This window comes from Accipiter gentilis, chromosome 27 (assembly GCF_929443795.1).
Source record: "Accipiter gentilis chromosome 27, bAccGen1.1, whole genome shotgun sequence".
Taxonomy (NCBI): domain Eukaryota; kingdom Metazoa; phylum Chordata; class Aves; order Accipitriformes; family Accipitridae; genus Astur; species Astur gentilis.
Window position 1 is genome coordinate 16,866,311 of NC_064906.1, and position 17,927 is coordinate 16,884,237.

At 42.0% G+C, this 17,927-nt stretch overlaps 1 protein-coding gene across 1 annotated transcript in view; it reads left to right on the forward strand.

Moving 5' to 3' along the window:
* The first annotated feature begins 5,952 nt into the window (after positions 1 to 5,952).
* The window catches only part of MOCOS (molybdenum cofactor sulfurase), a 224,477-nt gene continuing 212,502 nt past the window's right edge, over positions 5,953 to 17,927 (forward strand). The window contains exon 1 of the mRNA XM_049830456.1: positions 5,953 to 6,082. Coding sequence (XP_049686413.1) covers positions 5,953 to 6,082 — 130 coding nt within the window. The remainder of the gene's footprint in view (positions 6,083 to 17,927) is intronic.

Sequence of the window (17,927 nt, forward strand, 5' to 3'; positions counted from 1 at the left end):
CCTAAAGATGAGCGGGGAAACAGGGCAGAGCATGCCAGCTGTGCCACTGAGAGATTCCTTTTCCACCTCATGACAGTTGCTATTTAATGGATGGGGTTCTGTCTCAGGAATCACCACTGGCAGGCAAGGATTAGCCAAATTTAAAGACAACTGGAAGAGAAAGTGTGCTGCACATAGACTGGAGGAGGAAGGGGGTAGTACATGCAGACTGAAGCTATGAAGAAATGGTGAGCATTAGTGGAATGGGAGGGCAAAAAGGGCAGGGAACTGAGAGGTGACCTGTCCTGCTGGCTGCACGGCTAGTCCCACCAAATCACCACGGTACCTGTGTTTCTGCTCAAGCTTCTTGCTCTGCTGTCTCAGGAGTCTTCTCAACCTGCTGATCTGGGTTTGTTTAGAAACGTTGACCCTCATGGGGGAAGGATTAAGCAGTACGGCTGTACACAGCACGGCTGTACGGTCTTGGAAGCGGTTGACCACCATGGGCTGGAAAATGCAAAAGTTTATATCGTTATGCCTCCGCCAGGGCTGCGCCTTTCCCACCGCGCCGTGCAGTGGTGTGAGGGGTTGCTTCCCTGTCTGCTCTCACGGTCCATTCCTAAAATGCTTCTCCTCAGCTATCGGGGTGCCACTAAGCACGTAAGGGTGCCATTAGTCACAGCCCTGACAGCATCGGGGAACGTGCACCAAGCCAGCAAGCAGGGACAGCTATCTCTCTTGGTGATTCTTCTGCTAATAAGTTTTTTAGCAGTAAATCCCAAGTCTCACTGAAACCCATGGCAACACTCTTGCCAACCTACTTCAGAGCTGGAGATAGTCCTTCAAGTGCTGAAGCATCTTCTGTGATTTGAATCGATAGCCTCCTTCCACTTAAGCCACAAAAACTGTACTTTCATGCCTGCTTCTGCTACAACTGGAGTATAATTGCTGAGGGTTTGTGTATGTAAAGGACTTTTTTTTTTTTTCCGAGTGGAAGACCACAGACCAACAGTCTAAACAGTTCACAATGATCAGCCCGAATTCTGAGGAGAAATATGGCCATTTTTAACACTAAAGAGAACGCGATCCCTGTGCAAAACAGAGTATCAGATGTCAGTGAAAAATAACCAGGGTTTTTTTCTTGTGTATAGTTTTGGGCTTTCTTTAAACGTACGCAGGGATAAACTAGAAGTTGTAACCTTGACTTTTGCCATAGATGCCTTAGCAGCTTTTTATAACCGGTAGGCTCAAAGGGCCATATAAGAAGTGGATTTCTTGTAACTAGCTGTAAACATGCGGTGAATTAGATAAAGTTTTCCTTATAGTCAATAAATAACTGTTTACCGTCAGTAAGCAACTGCATTAGTTTCTGATACTGGACGTCTTTTCAGATCAACCAGTTAAAGGCTGGAGCAGTGTGTGCACACATCAGGATGTCTCTGCAATGAGCAAAATAGTCTTTATTTTATTGCTCCATGACTCAACATGAAAAAGAATATAGCAGGGCGAAAACTCATTTTGTCTACAATGAACAAATGAGAAGGGTTATGTCATACCTAAACGTGTAGCAAGTGCGATCTGGGCTGCAATGAGCTAGTAATGCTTTTCCTAACATACAACCACAAAGGCGAGGCTGTGCCTGTGCTGACCTCTGTGCAATCGTTTAATGGCTGTAGCATTCATTTCCACTAATGCTTTCAGTGTCCATGGAGGATCACAGCAGAATCTGGCTTTCTGCTGGCAAAAATCCTGCCCGGGAGCAAAACCTCTCCATTCCAAGACCTTTCTTGCAGTTTTCACATATACTGCATTATGCTGGTTCTTAATACTCTGCATGCTTTGTGTTACATAATTCCAAAATGCTTAACCCTTTAATACAATATCCAGTCATGTCCATAAGCTCTGATTCACAGTTTTCATTAAATTTATACCTAAGGCTCCTACAAGGAAGGGGTAACCTCTTCTGCTTATACAGTAGACCAGTGGCAGAGACAAAGCCTGAGCTCGTGACTTTCTACAGCATTAGCCTATATATTTTATACCAGCCTTGTCAGTAAAGCTTTGTCAAAGGGGGAGACTGTACGATGTGTCTTGGGATAGTCACGCAACAGTGAAGCAAGCTGGGTGTGACAGGGTTCAGAACTGGAAGTTTATGATCACTGGGCTTAATGTGATGTGCAGTGTTTTTGTATAGTAGCTGTCAATTGCTGTCATCGTTATAAAAGGTGCGATTGTTACTGGAGACCGGTGGCATAACAGCGAGTAACCACAAATAAGTAGACTGGGGCAGGCTGGAATAGGCAACCTTCAGAGGTCCCTTTCAACCTCAACTATTCTGTAACTCTGTTTCTTAAATAATTTGGGCAATGTGAATAATCCATTGCTTGTTCTAATAAGCCAGACAGGCAGGGTATTATTTTTTCTCTTTGAGCAGAATCACCTTTACTGCATATTTGCAACTGATAGAGATCCTGCCCATGTTCAATGCTGTTCAGTTGGTTTGTATACAAGTAGGATGTATTAGAAATACAGTCACAAAATGTGCTGGAGGTTGTGCAATCCATGCTCCTGCCCCAGGACAACCCTTTCCTGTTTGCTAGCCTATCTGAGAGCTGGTGCTAACAGCCAAATATTAATTACTTTTAGAAATACTTTGCTGATCATCAGAATTAAGCATTATAGAACTACAGTGGTTAGAAGGGACCCCTGGATGTCTCCTGTCCAACCTCCTTCTCAAAGCATGTTCAGCTGGAGGAGGTTGCTCAGGGCTATGTCCTGGTGGGTTCTGAATCTCTCGAAGGATGGAGATTCCACAGCCTCTCTGAGGAACGTGCTCTGGTGTTTGACCACTCTCGTGGGAGTTGTTTTTTTTTAAAAACTTATATCTAGTCAGAATTTCCCTTGTTCCAGCTTGTGTCCATTGTCTTTTGTCCTTCCAGCAAGCACCATCTTCTCTATACCCTACTATCATGTAGTTGTATTATGATGATGGTTTATTATCTGCATTGAAATAGACCCTAAAGAACCAATACTGCAGTCCCATTGCTCTTCTATAGAGCTGCAAGAGGACAGAGCAACCCCTTTACAGAGAAGTATATGGTTTTTTTAGTTGTTTACATAGTATTTGTGCAGAGGCTGTTACTTCCCGTTTCTTACAGTGCTCTTGACTAGCTGCTAGAGAGAAAAAAAGGCAGCATTGTCACAGTTCAGTGAAGGGATTAAAAAACCCCTTTTCCTATTTTGTAACATCTTCCAAGCAATGGCAGTGTTACATATTAACACTTAGGAACCAAGAAACCTAATAACTGCATTACCTGGAGGCATTATTTCCCTCTGCTAAAACTTGGAAAGAGCAAGTTAAATGGCTCTGTTTCTGCTACTAAGCCTCCATTAAAGAAACAACCTGCAAAACTGTGCGTGTGTGCGCATGGGTGGGGACGATAATGTATGCAATTTGTGTGCCCCATGCACATGCACAGTGATCCTTGCACTAACAGCATTTTATCACTTTACAGTTTTGTGAACATGACTCTCTAGGCATACCTGTCCACCAGCGTATATAATTTAATTAATGTGTTTACATGGACCGATCCCCTGGCTTCACTTAATAACCAGAGAAGAGGAAAAGTTACTCTGTAAATATGAATCTGCAATGTCCAGATGGAAAAACTATGGTTTCATGTGGAAATTCCACGAAATCTCCAGCTTTTACCTCAGAAATATTCAGCAGTAAAACCTACTTAGTTTTTACAAGTTATGCTAATTTTCAAACATCAAAACTTATATACTAACACAGAGTGACCTTAATGCCTCTTGTTATTTAGAAGATTCTGGTCAGCCTTTATGGTGGATGAAGATGAACTAAGCACTGTATCGGAAATTGGTAGCTTCCCCACAATCAGTGATGATCACCAGGTTACATGCAATGTGCAAACAGAGCACATTCCCAATTAGTACTATCTCCATGTGTGTGTTGCTTCCGAAGGACTAATCTTCCAAAATCAGGAGGGAAAAAAAAGACAGAAATCCACTGTGAGGAACCATTTTTATAAAAAAATGTGAATGGAAATTAGATCCTTAAGATGAATTTATTGTAAGATCAGAAAGCTGCATTCTGTCATCAAGAAAAAGGACTGTTTTGGTGGGGAAAACTAGTCTTGGTTCAATAAGGAAGTGAAAACAACTATTTGACATAAACAATACATGAAAATGGTAAGGGAACTATGCATAGTGATCAATATAAATAAATTGCTCTGGAAATTGATAACAGGAAGCTAGGAATATGAGGGAAAATCCATGGCAGGTATTTTCTACATATACCTGCAGTAAAAAAAAAAAAGGTCACAGCGATGGCATAGGCTCTTCTAAATTGCAATGCATAAATATTAAAATAAAAAAAGGTATTTTGTGCAGGGTTCTTGTTTTTTTTTAAAAACCGTGACTTCAGAAGATCAGCTAAAAACATTCCTCTACTTGGTGACAACTTCTTTTTCCTCAGAGGTGTTTTGTTCACCTGGAAGGAAATGCATAAGGTATAGTTCATTTGGTAATTAGTTTTGGTGAGATCATCAGCTGGGCCAGAAAATGTACTGCTACATCCAGGAATAAGATGCAGTACTATATACTTGCCCCAATCATGAATACAGAGTCAGGGACAAACATATTCTTATAGTGTTACAGAAATATTCTGCAGCGCCTTGGAGCGAGGGCTATGTGTTTAAACCAGGCAAAACATCCCAATATATAAAGTAGGGAGCATATTAGCATGCTATTTCATGTCAGGCTTATTTTTTAATTTTCTGCGTGGCTTTTATTCAGTACCACCTTGTAAATGAAAATCTTTACGGTTCAATTTGGGCTGAAGAGTGGTCTTGGTAGTTTCGCATTTCACTGATAACCAGTTGATAGTATTTCAAACAATCTAACTAAAGAGTCTGCCTTACCAGAATTTGGATGCAGATCCATCCTAACGCGTGCAGTTTTATTTTAGTATTGGACTGGGGTGCGTGTGTGTCATTTAATGCTCTACAGATTGCATGGCTGTGAGTAGAAAAACCTGTTGCAAACAGTATGTCAGGCAAAAAAACCCATTTGAGAAGAACACCACCTCAAACCCCAGTGTTCCTTTGGCTATGATTTTTTTTTTTTGTGTGTGTGTATGGTTACAGCTTATCCTACAAAGCAAGGGCTTTTACATGAATGTCCGCCATTCTCTTTACAGCTGATGACCAGCCCACGCCACTCCTCAGGCTTTTGGCCACCCAGGGACCTACAGATTGACCAGTGCATGGCATCTCCGGCCAGTAGAGCCAGTTAGGCGTGATGCAGGACCATCGTACACCAAACGCAAGGTGTGAGAAAGCGACTTGCCCTACCTGTTGGCAGCAGTGGAAGAGGCATCATCTAGAGGAAAGGAGGGAAACTCTAGTGCTGAATTTGGAAATTTTAGGGAAAAGACGCTCCCAGGAGCTACCCCTATTTTCAACAGCGTGCCTCAGCAGGAGGGGACGCGAGCAGAGGCGCACCGGTGACTCCGGAGCCAAACCCGACGGCCTTGCGCTTCACGAAACTTTGCGCCGCGCCGGCTCTGCTTGGCTCCGTGGGCTCGGGGTGGGGTGGGGGGGGAAATCGATTTCCCCGCTTTGGTGCCCGGCTCCCGGTGAGGAACCCGGGGAAGAGACGACTCCGCTGCCCGCGGCTCCTTTCGGATGACCGGACCGGGCCAGGCCTCCCTCTCCTGGCCTCCGTCCACGGCCGGACGGCCCCGGGCCAAGGCAAAGGCAGGCGGGGCGGGAGGCGGGAGGCGTGAGGCGTGAGGCGCGGCCGTGCCGTGCCGTGCCGTGCCGGTCCGGTCGCAGTACCTGCCCGCAGCGCTGCCGGCGGGAAGGCTCGGCTGGCCGGGGGGAGAGCCGCGCTCGGTGTTTCTGTCAGAGTTTCTCTCCCCGTTTCCCGCCTTATAGCCAGCCCGGCGGTATGGCCGGGGCGCCGCGGGGGGAGCTGCTCTCTTTCCGAGCCTTCCAGGCCGCCTGCCCAGCCGGTTGCGAGTACGGTTACGGCGGCGGCCTGCGCGGCCTCCGGGAGAGCGAGTTCCCCCGGCTCCGAGGTACCGCGGGCAGCCCAGAGGGGCGGGTGAGGGACGGGCAGGGCCGCGGAGGGTGAGCCCCGGGGCGGGAAAGGCCCGGGCCCGGCCTCGCCTCGTCCCCCGGGCGGCAAAGTTTGAGGTGCGAGGGAGCGGCGGGGGAAGGGGACGGGGGTGTGTGTGTGTGGGGGGGGAGGGGGGGGGGCGGCCGCTGACAGAAAACACCGGCCTCGCCTCAGCCCCCTCAGCGAACACGGCCGGGGGTGGGGGGGCCGGGGGTCGGCCCCTCTCCTCTCCCTCCCCTCCGGCAGAAGTGCCCCTCAAGTTCAGGAGCGGGGTTTGGGGACCGCGACCAGGCGCAAAGGGGGGATGTTGAGAAGAGGGTGAGGGAAAAGGCGAATTAAAACGGTCCCTTCGTCTAGGGAAGGTCTGTGGTTAGGCTGGTCTTCGTAAACTGCTTTCGCAGGTCGTATAGATTTCTCCCTCCCCCCCCCCCCCCCCCCAGCATTAAACGTTGCTTGAACATTATTACTTCAATACAATATTACTTCAAATCTGATCGTGAGGGGTATACTACAATAATTTATTGCGCTTACAGAGGTATCGATGCCTGCGGTATCAGCGCTTCAGATGACTTAGGGGAAAAACAGAGTCAGAGAGCAGAGTAAATAACATCACTTTGGGTGTCCCAAAACTGTTATTTAGGCCGCTCTTTCTGTTAAGAGTTTCGTGTTACTGCCCCTTTTTGTCATGTCTTTGAATTTTGGTGATCGAATGCAAGAGTGGGCTTTCTCACGCTCGGGTCTTTAATAGAGAATGGAGTTACTCTTTGCCTCTAGAGGGGTGCGGGAAAACTTAAGTTCAAGCAGCAGTTTGAGGAACTTTTTCTTTAAGATTCAGTAAGTTAATTTCACAGTCTGGTATTAGTCATATTGCATCAGTGAAAGTTTGATAACAAGAAACTGCTTGTCCTAAGCTCAGGCCAAGATTCTGAAAAGTGGGTGTTTTGTAACTAACTGCAGACATTGTTTAAACATTTAAGCGGATGACTTTTCAGAACTCCTGGGACTCAGGCTCGTTTCTCTGGAGGCTCCCTGGTTTTGAAATAAAGTGTATCTGCTAACGAGTGATGTCTGGTGGATCAGTCCGGGTTCCCAAAGTCACTGCAAAGGCAAAGCATTAGGAGTTCACCTCCACTTGAAAATGTTTTGGCTAATGTAGGCTACTGAGTTACACTTCGGTCATGCAACTTATATGTGGATGATAGATAATTTAGAATATTTCCAGAAAAAGGTAAGCAAAACCAAATACAGGGTATAAAATAGAATCTGTCATAATATTAGCTAATTGAAATCACATAATAGTCTGTGGTAAGGTGACCTAGGTTGTGAATTCCTTCTGCCCTTTGTTTTCCCCTTCAGAATTTTAACGTGTTACTCAATTCATAAATCGTCATCCATCAGTCTTGAAAGCTTGTCACCTCCGTGAGAAAGATCAGTGTCCTTAACTGATCGCTGTACATACATATTGGTGTCCTGTCTGGGATTCTTGTCTTAAAAACAGAGGCGTATCTCCTCTAGTCAAGCCTTCAAGTGATGCCAGTAGTGCCAAATGAAAGGTGTCCAGGGGCAGATTCCTAGGCCAACTGTGTAAGGCTAAGCGTCCCCTGCCATACAGGTCTGTTTGTCTCAGAGCTGACTAGTTGGACTAGTCCAGGACAGAGTCCAGGAACTGGCTGACAGCGGGGCAGTGGGGATGATAAGCATGTTGCTTGTACTTGTTCCTTGGCCTCCTTTTATTTAGCCATGTAGCTGTCTGTATCCCCACGTGCTGAAGGTCTTGACACACCGATGTTGATGTTATGAAATGCCTTTTAAAGCTTGAGGTCTTTGTTGCCTTGCTGAAATAAGGCAAAGGAGAGGTGGCTGAGGTACAGGTTGGCAGCAGCAATAGTAAGTAAAGGGGCCTTCTCCAAGTGACTTATAAAAAATTAGTGGGCCTTTCAGGCATTTAGCTACTTAAGCTTTTTCAGTGACCTGCCAGAACATGCAGGCTGGGGGATGAGGTAGAAGTTTTACATCTCTGGTGGCCTCAGGACAGCTTTAAGGGTAAATCCCGATTACAGTGTCCTGATTGTACAAACACTGATTCACTAGGGAATCTGTAGCTGTTGACGGGGTTGATCTCTGCTGGGTGTCTCCCTACTGCACAAAGGTGTGGCAATTTTAATCCCTTGTAGTAAAGAGCAATCTTAACTAGTTCCACTAGACCAAGGAGAATGAGCTCTCTTTTTAAGTAGTTAACAGTAATATCTTGCTTTGTTTATTTGGGGCTTGCCTCAAAGATCTTTCCATCATTAAAGTTGGATAAAAATCCAGATTTTGCTGCTCACTTTTTATGTCAACAGAATTTTTGGAGTCCCTCTTTCAGATATCCATGATGTAAGCCTAATGCTCAATTTTGGAAGTGTCATCTTCTTAGAAGCAGCATGTGATAATAATGATTGTTGCATATCAATGTATTCACTTCTTTGTGCTTGCTGGTATTTGGTGGCATCCACTAAGGACATCTTGTGCAAACGGTGTTCTCTGGGGAAGGCAGAAACCTTTTCTGTGTTATAAACCTTTGCTTGCATAGTGTTCGTGCTTCTGTTGTAGCTCTAGTGTGAATAGTTGCACAACTGCCTATTGAGAAGAAGGTACAACAGATGTGTGTTGGGAACACTGGCTACCGGACATAGTGTAAACTCAGGATTTTTCAAAGGTGGTCTACCTGTGGTCCTATCAAAGTCTGTTGGAGTTTCACTCTTGGCTCTATCAGAAAGAAAGTTAGGCTCGTACTGAGTGTGTTGGGGATTTCCCCTTCAGGTTTTGTGAAGGAATAAAAGGAACTACTGTATTTCCTTCAATCAGCAGGGGGCTGTCTGTTTCGACACAGAAGCCTAAAATTTTACCTCTTAAGCCAAAGTTTATCTTCACTTTTGTAATTCAAGGGCTGTTAGCTGATGGCTAGAGCAGCCCCTTCTAAAAATATATGTGGAGTCTGTGAAACGGATCCCTGTTTCACGGGCAGCAGCATATGCGCAATATGTGACCTTGACTTTAATCTTGTGAGCAGTGTACCCTTATCTGCAATGTAGGATTGTAAACTGTGCTTTAGAAATGGATAAAAAAATCAGCGGGAGTTTATAGGTTCTGTTGTTAAGTAATGGGGATGAATATGCTTCTGTGATGTTTATCATAGCAAAGAAAACATCAGCTTCAGTTTGTACCGTGGTTTTAAAAAAGAAAAAGCTGACATGTGATTTGCGATGCAGCGTTTAATCCCAAGATACCTTTCCAGTTTCAGCTGTGTGCCAGTATTCTCCTCTAAGATAGCTGTGTCCGTTTCAGTGGGAGCTTTCCAAGAGCGATAAGCAGTGGATACCCATCCCCCAAATAAAAACCAGCCTGTATTAGCGATCACGTATTCTTTAAGGGCTGCTAACTATTTGAAGATAGTATTTAACTGAGGTAAGATGCACTGTCACATTTAGTGTCAAATCAGTCACTGTTCTGTACTTCAGTAACAGTCATGTGACAAATCATGTGTTACCTTAGTAGTATGAGCATTTGCGATATGTGTGTAATCACACACAACTAACGATAATAATGTAGCTGGCTTGTTAAAAAGGAAAGGCTGACTAAGCTTTGAGTAACAGGATTTGCCTTTGTTTCTTTGAAACTGAAATGATGTGCCATGAACTGGTCACCTGTGCGAGAGCTTATTTTATTGTTCAGTTAAGGAATAGCTGGGTACTGCATCTGACCTCACACAAAAATAAGACTTTTTACCCATATTGCTGGTAATTATTTGCACTGAGACTTTTCCTGGAAGTAGGAGAATGGGAAAAGCAGGTCTTCTCTGTGCACTTCAGTTAGTACTCAGTGGCTTGGTTAGCAAAGGTCAGCTCTGTCCTCCGAGAACAGGAAAGCCTATCTGTTTTGTCACATTTGGAGTAATCTGGTGTTTTGGTTAAATTTCAGAAATAGGAAATGCATTCTGGTGTGGCAGCTCAGAGTAATTTTATTGATAGGTAGCTGATGCTCACATTTTATGAAACTTGTGAAGATGAGTGTACTGTGAGCCTGAACAGTTGTGCTCACCTCTTGATTGCAAATGTAGGTGTGACCTCAGTTTCTCTACTGCTATGCCAGTTTGCTTACTTTGTCAGACCAGAAATTCCACCAGCCTCGTGTCTGAGGTTTTTTTCTTTTATTAAAAAACCCCCAATTATTTATTTGGAATAATTTTTGTATCCTAAAATAATTTGACTTTTCTTTTTTTTTTTTTTTTTTTTTTACATCTACAGAGGTTTGGTTTTTTGTTGTTTTTTAAGACCATTCTGTTTGATCTGGTAGCTGTCTACTTCTGCTTGTATTTATGTTACTTTTTGCTGATTTCCTAATTATTAATAATTTTTAACTGTGGATGAATCTTTTCTTTTTAATCTCTTTTTTCTTTTTCTTGAAGACTAAGTGACTGTGTGTGTTCAGCAAAACATTTGTAGTTAGGTTCTTTGACCAATATTGTTCTTTGAGGAAGTTAGCAATATATAAGTCTCATTATGCTATTTAAAAACTAATTTGATAATGAGGGATAAGTTTATTTTGATTCATTGTAGTCTAAGGTCTGTGCTGAACCAGAAGCAAGGCATGTGCCGTTTTACAGTTAGATGCGATACTTAGTTGTGAGTTCCCTCAAGCCCACCCACCCATTGCTGATCAGAATTAAGCTAGGCAGCTACAGTCCTGGGAGAGACAGCATCTCCCAGAAAGGTAAAATGATTTCACCCATGTGCAGGGATTGGCATATGTTAATTTTAATCCAGTGTTTACCTCTTCTACACGAAGGCAGCAAAAGCAATGGGTCGGGGAAGTATAAGGCTGTTTTTGTTGTCTTGTTGGAAGTTCCTGTGTTGTTAGAAGAGCTGCTAATTGTGCTGGAGAGTAAGTAAGTGTCACTGAGTTATCTCATCTCTAGCTCAGCCTGAACAGAGAAGAAATCTAAACCTCTTGTTTTGGTGTCTAAAGCTGAGAGCTCCTCTTCCTACTACGGTGCAAGGCTTGTTCTTCTCCTCAGCAGCTGTGAGATCTCTGGCTGGTAACCTGCTCCTGTGCTCTGTAGCCCCTCTGTCACAACATGATTTGATTTTGTGAAACACTTTTTTTTTTTTTTTTAATTTGGCAGGGAAAAGAAAGCAAAAGAAATTATATTTATTGAAGGAGGCTGCTCTTGGACAGTTTGAAATGCTAGAAGACATCTGGGAATGTTCGTTTGGTGGGTGGAGAAGGTATCATAAAAAGAAGCTGTGGTATGGGAAGTGTAACTGCATAACTATGTGACAATTGTTTTGTAAAAAACAGTATATATGCTCATGTAAAGGCTTAATGCTTCCTGTCAATTTCAAGTCAGCAGCAGTTATCTAAATAAGCTATTATCTAAAGAATTGATATCAAACAGGAAGCGTGTGTGGAACATAAAGTGGATTTAGTACCAAATGCAGTAACAGCAACTGTGCATTAGTTTCAGATGTTTTCCTCTGCCTCCGTAGAAGTAACAGGTACTACTAAGGAATTTCTTACCTTGCATTTCAGGATTCAGAAGGCTATCTGTGGTCTGCTCTGTGCAGGACTGGTGTTTCAGTTGATCACCCAGAGCTGGGTGGTCTTTTGCTTTTTGTGATGGACGTAGGTCTTAGTGAAGAGTGGACAATGATACTGTCATTGTAATATTTCAGCACTGAATAAAGTTTTAGTTACTTTAAAGTTTAGTTAGAGGAAAAAAAATTCCCTGAAAGATACAGGTAATGTCTTCTCTTTCTTGAATTGTATTACTCAGAGTAATATATATCATTAATTTTTATCTTCAGATTTGGTGTTGTAATACCCATATAAAGATGTTCACTGCACCATTACACTGGCTCTGTAATCGCCTGTGTCACATAGTACAAGACATTTAAAACTCTGTCTGGAATACTGAAATGTTGAGCAAAAAAAAGTACCAAACCCTATAAACCTGATACAGTTGACATGAACTCAGAATTTTCAGGTGTGTTTTAGAAATAAATAGTCAATTAGTTGGGACTAGATTCTTTACAACAGAAAATAATCATATACAGACATTAGATTTTTTAAATCAACATGTAGAGATTAAAAAAAACCCCTAGATTTGGAAAGATACTTTATGGAACTCCATAGGTGCTGCAGGGTATCAGCCACACATTTTAAAAAAATTGCACTTTTAATTAAAAGACACATTATTTCTAAAATAAATACCTGCACAAGATGTATATTAGTGTATGAAAGTATTGAAACAAGCAGGTGTTTTATTTAGAAAAGCACAAGATACTTTGTTATCTCTTACGCAAAAATTGGAAATGCACCAAAATCTTGTTCCTACAAAATCCCACATCAGTGGTGCTTTCTTCCTTCCATTGCCTTTGCTTCCTCTTAAATTCTCCTGTTTGTCCTCCTCCGTAGTTATGATGTTGCTGTATGTGAGATGTGTATTGATTTCTTCCCAGCCTATTTCTGTGTATTTCCATACGATGTATATCTGATTTGGTTTGTGGTTTGTTTGTTTTTTTCAAATAAGAAATGTAAGATTGTTAATTAAAGAGCGTATGTAAGTTTTCAGACAGATATGATCTGCTTCTGGTGTCCCTGCGCTTATATTGGAATTTCCTCTGCAAAACCAGAAACTGGTGCATGAAGCTCTTGAAATTTCTATTTTATGTTACAATAGCAATTCCCATATCTGAGCTGCTTGCCAGAATTCAAGGGCACTCCCAGTCTAAGGACAAAAAGACAAACAGAGAGTTGAGAGGTCAGTTTTTGTTGATCGGCTTGATTCATTGCATACTTGGTATCAGAGAGATGCTGCAGAGATGTCGCTTGGATGTGAAAAGACTGTCATTGAATTCAGGAAGACCATACTGCAGAGTACTGCATAATAAAAAGCACTGATATGAGAGGTTGATAAATGAGTAGACAGCACAATATATTTGCAGAGCAGGAGGCTAGTGGGATGCTTCACTCAGAGGTGATACTTAGGAAGTAGGATGCTGAGCTCTCAAATGTATCAGGCTTTTTATATTAGGTTGTCTTGGCCCAAGCCATCAATGCCGATGTTTTCCTTTAAGTGACACTAAAATACTAGTAAGGTGGGTTTTTATTTTTTAGTTTTTATACCTCACAGAACTTAGAAACTTAAAAACAACTAAAAAAAAAAAAAAGATTCTTCCTAGGAATATGTCAGCTCGGGGTTGGTATAATTTTTTTTCTCTTCCTAAGTTAATAATGCTGATAGCGTTACCATGTCTGCTTATTGAGAACCACAGGCTGGTTCCTGTCACATTTGTTAGGAGGAGGTGTGTTTCGTGGAGGTATTATGAAAAAGGAGGTGTCAAGAATTGGTGCGGGAAAGGGGTGTCAGAGTTACGGAGAAACAGGGGTATAGTAGGGCAGGGAGGCATAAAGACAGGCCACAAAGCAGTAGAAAGTCAGACTTAATTAGTTTCATTGCTAATGAGGCAAGTTGTAACTCTCCTGCCAGTATTAGTGGCAGCCCAGATAGATCCTGTGCCGTGGTGCTCTTTGCCCTTCGCCTTCTGTCCTGCCGTAGAGAAGCGATGGTCTGCAAAGCGCCTGCGATGGGGATGGGACCCCAGGCAGGCAGCTGTTGTGAGAGTGTCGTGCAAGAAAGTGTCAAGTCACTTTTTTTTCTGGTGCATGAAGTACACATATAAAATTGGAAGCAGGTCTTTGGGAGAGAAATCTTTCTTTCACTGGTGTTTTATTTCCCCCTTCTTAACTTTCAGGATTGTACAGAATGATGACTCCTTTCTCGTAGCTGTCAGGGGAATGTGTCTTTTACAAAAGAAGTAAAAAAGATGTGGTTTCTGTGCTTATTCAGATTAGTCCCTGGAGCAACAGGATCTAAAATGCTTTTAAAAGAAAGCTAAGAACATGACTGGGCAGGATTTTTATCACTTAAGGTCTCAAGAGAGAGAGATATCCAAGGATGTGATCTTTTGGTGACATGGTTAGCTGGGGAAGGACGATTGCACAACTGAGCTTACTTCTTCTGGCAATATGGAGCGTAATGTCCTAAATTAAAATTTGGAAAGATGACAGGAAGCTCATTTGAAGAAATATTCATCAATTAAATTAATGTTGTGTGAATTAATTTCATTAATGCACAATTAAACACCAAATTTCACTGTTCGTACCCCTTTGCAAACTTATGAACAGGTCAGATGAAGTTACACAGTCGTCAGAAAGTTTATCCTCTTATTTCTTCCTGTGGAAGAAATTGAAGACCAGGATTTTCCACATTTTTATGTTCATGCCACACAATGCATTAAAGTTGTCATAATTCAGTAATTTGGAACTGGTGGTATCAGTAATGGGTACAAACATATGTTGCCTTTCTTTAAAAAAATAGGACTTTGTATTGCTGTTGAGTAAAATACACTGTTCATCTGCTGTGCCATTCATTTCCCAAGTAACTTGTTAGGAGTGTAACTTAAAAAGTAACTTATTAAACATGTGACTCGGAGTCATATTTTTATTATTTGTATATCTGCCTATAATTTTTTTTAATGTAAACAATTAGAATTGTCACAAAACAAAATGTTACTCAGCTGCTCTGGCAGTATGCAACTTTTTAAATATCTGTCATTGTCTTTGATTCATCACACACTAGGAAAATATTTGTTACAGATTTAATCAATTTAGGAGTGCGTAAGCCCAGTGAGCAGAATGGGAGACACTTCTTAATACCCTTCTTAATACCCTGTCTGATCTCAGTTGTGATGAACAATTTGCTCTGATACTGCATGTTGCCTTCTTATGAGACTGCATAAAAGCAGATAAATAAAGTGGTTAACTAGCAAGACCTCCCCACCTGATGGACTGAATGGAGTAAAATTAAAGACTGCATGAAAAAGGAGCCTTTGCCAGCCGCAGACATGCTACATAAACTCGCTAGTATTGCGTAGCTGGGAAGCTGACCGAATTGATGTTCAGACAAAACTGTACATAGTTGATTGCACTCCATTGTTACTTGATCACAGAGTTTGTGTTCCCAAGCAAATGAAACATTTGATTAATGAATAACAGCTTTTAAATGCATTCCCTTAAGAATGTGAATGCCTGAGAAGTAACATTATTGTGGAGGGTGGTCATGAGGTGTAGCAGTATGATAATAATCCTCTGCTTACCACCTCAGCATAGTCGTTTAGTGAGAGGTACAATGCTGCCGAGACAGCCTAATAATACAAATGCAGGATGACTGGTTGCCCTTCTAAAAAGGAGATAATTTAATGCTAGTATAAGTGAAGAAAAACATATGCCATTTAAATAGATCAGAAGTGAATTGGAAGACTTGCAGTACCTATGAAATAAACTAAAAACCATGTAAAGATGTGTTTTGGGTAACATGAAATTACATGCAAGAGACATAAAAATGCAAAATTAACCTTTAAGAGGTGGCTGCAAATGTGTATTTTGAAGATGATAGACTAAGGAAATAAAGAGAGTGACACAACTGAACTACACCGCAGCTGACTTTCCTTTTTCCTGGGACAGAGCAGCCCCGGTGAGTGGCACTCAGAAACTCCTTTCTGTTCTGTTGTTTACAACTATTTCTGATTTGACTGAGGTGCATGTCCCTGCCAGTTTTTTTTCTGGTAATGAAATTAAGCCCTCTGTTTTAAGGATTGTTAACTGTCTAGTTAATATTCAATCAGTGAACTGTCTTAGTATCTTTCCAAACTCAACAAGAGCAGAAATGCAGAAGGAAGGGAGAAAAATTGACAGTTGTAATGGGAAAATCACTTGCTGTGTACATTAAATGTCCCCAAAAGCCATCTTAATTTGCAAAGCTGGAGTCTTTGTGAGAATCTTTCTTTGTTTCTTTCTTTTTTTAAACTTTTGTGTGGAAGTTGTCTTTGATGTAGGTCTTGTTGAAACCACAGCTATAAATCTGTCATTTCTTGGGGAAATGAATTGCGGATTTCAGTGAAACTGTTCCAAATTCATGCTTGGGTGAAACTCTCTAAAGTGGAATTTGGCTAAAATGTCATGGCACTAGCAGTTGTATCTGCTCTTTGTTCTTCAGGGTCAGTTCCAGAGTAATAGAACAACTTCCCTTACCATAAAATTAGTAATTTGTTTTTCTTCTGCAGAGTAAACCCAGAATAAGGGCTCTGATTTTGGATTTAGGTGGAAATTTAGCTTTTCATTAATTAGAATAGCAGCTATTGATGTTCTCACACCTTTCTAATGGCTCTACAGCACTGAAGGGATTGCTGTGCATTGAAGTGGTTCTCCTATGAACAAAACACTGCAATTGTAACTCCGACATAAAGGAAATCTATTCCTTGGGAAGCACTTTTTTTTTTTTTTTTTTTTTATCATAACAACACTTTAGGGTTTGATACTGTTAAATATTCTCCTTGAGAAGGGTTGATCATGAGTGGGGATTCCCACTTCAGTTGCATTCTTTAAAGCCTCTCCAGTGTCTGTAAAACACTGAACTGAAGGAAGAGGTGGGATATGAGGAAGGGGAAAGGAGGCAGATGTCTGGCACAAAAAGTAAGCTGCTTTAATATTCCTTTTCATGTCACAAAGAGCTTTTTCAATAGTAATTTTCATAGCTCATTGTCAAGTTTAGTTTTAAACTTTCTGTCTTCTCTTTCTGTAGAAGCGTGGGGTTTTTTGGTTGGAAAATAGTATTTAAAGTGATCTTTGGTTATAAACTACTGCTTGGAAAGAAACCAGACTTCTGGGAGTGAGGAAGGAAGTAATGATGATTTTATTAGGAGCTGCCTTATGTTCAGGCTTGGTGAAGCTCATCTGCAGAGCACAGAAAGCATCACTGCACCTCAGGGCTGTGGAACCAGGACTGTCTTCTAGTGGGCACTACTGTGGCCCCAGCTTCATCTGACCCGCTAGGAGAGATTTGGGGAGAGAAGACAAAGCCTTCCTGTGGCACTATAGGAACCCTCCTTGAAATGTAGGCTGTATAAAAACAAACCCTCCCTCCACCCCCGGTTTTTCAATATCAGCTTGCCCAAAGGGTGGGTCTAGTCCAGTGAAATGCTCTCTAATGGGTGAAGCCATCAGTTTCTCCCTCTCGTAATCCTTAGAAGCCTGTAATAGTATGAGGTTGACTACTTTGTGGATGATGAAAAAGTATAAATCCTAGTGATGTACATCGATACTTTTTTTACTGAGTTTCCTTTCCATCTGGTATTTTTCAAGAGTTGGCAGAAATCTTCCCCTCCCTACCCCCCAAATGTCAAACTTTAAAACAACTGCTTTCATTGGAATATTTCTATTCTGATTAGCTCTAATGAAAGGCAAATCCAGCTTTTTAGCTTATGGAAGCTGAAGCTACCATTAAAAAAAAAATTATCAAAACCTCTGTTCCTTTTGAATGTGTGGACTGCTGCAGAGTTCACAGTGTGTAACACTTGTTTGGAGGCACTTGGTTGATTCTCCGAGCTTTGCATCACTGAGCGTGACAGCTCCTGAGAGATTAAATAGCTGTTACCATCGGAACTTTAATCAGTTTTTCTTCCATTTCTGCAAGTACAGAGAAGGACAGGTGTACTCGTAAAGTGTCATGAGGATTATACTGCAGCGCTTCCTGGATAAACTTCAGTGCCACTGAAGTGGGGGAAACTGCACCAAATAATCTCATGACAGCTGTCACATTTCCAAAAGTGTCTGATCAAATCTTCAAATCTGAACACTAGATACCTTGTTGGTACATTCAGCCTCTAATATCAGGCACTCCTGCTTCTGTTTCTTTCCATTCT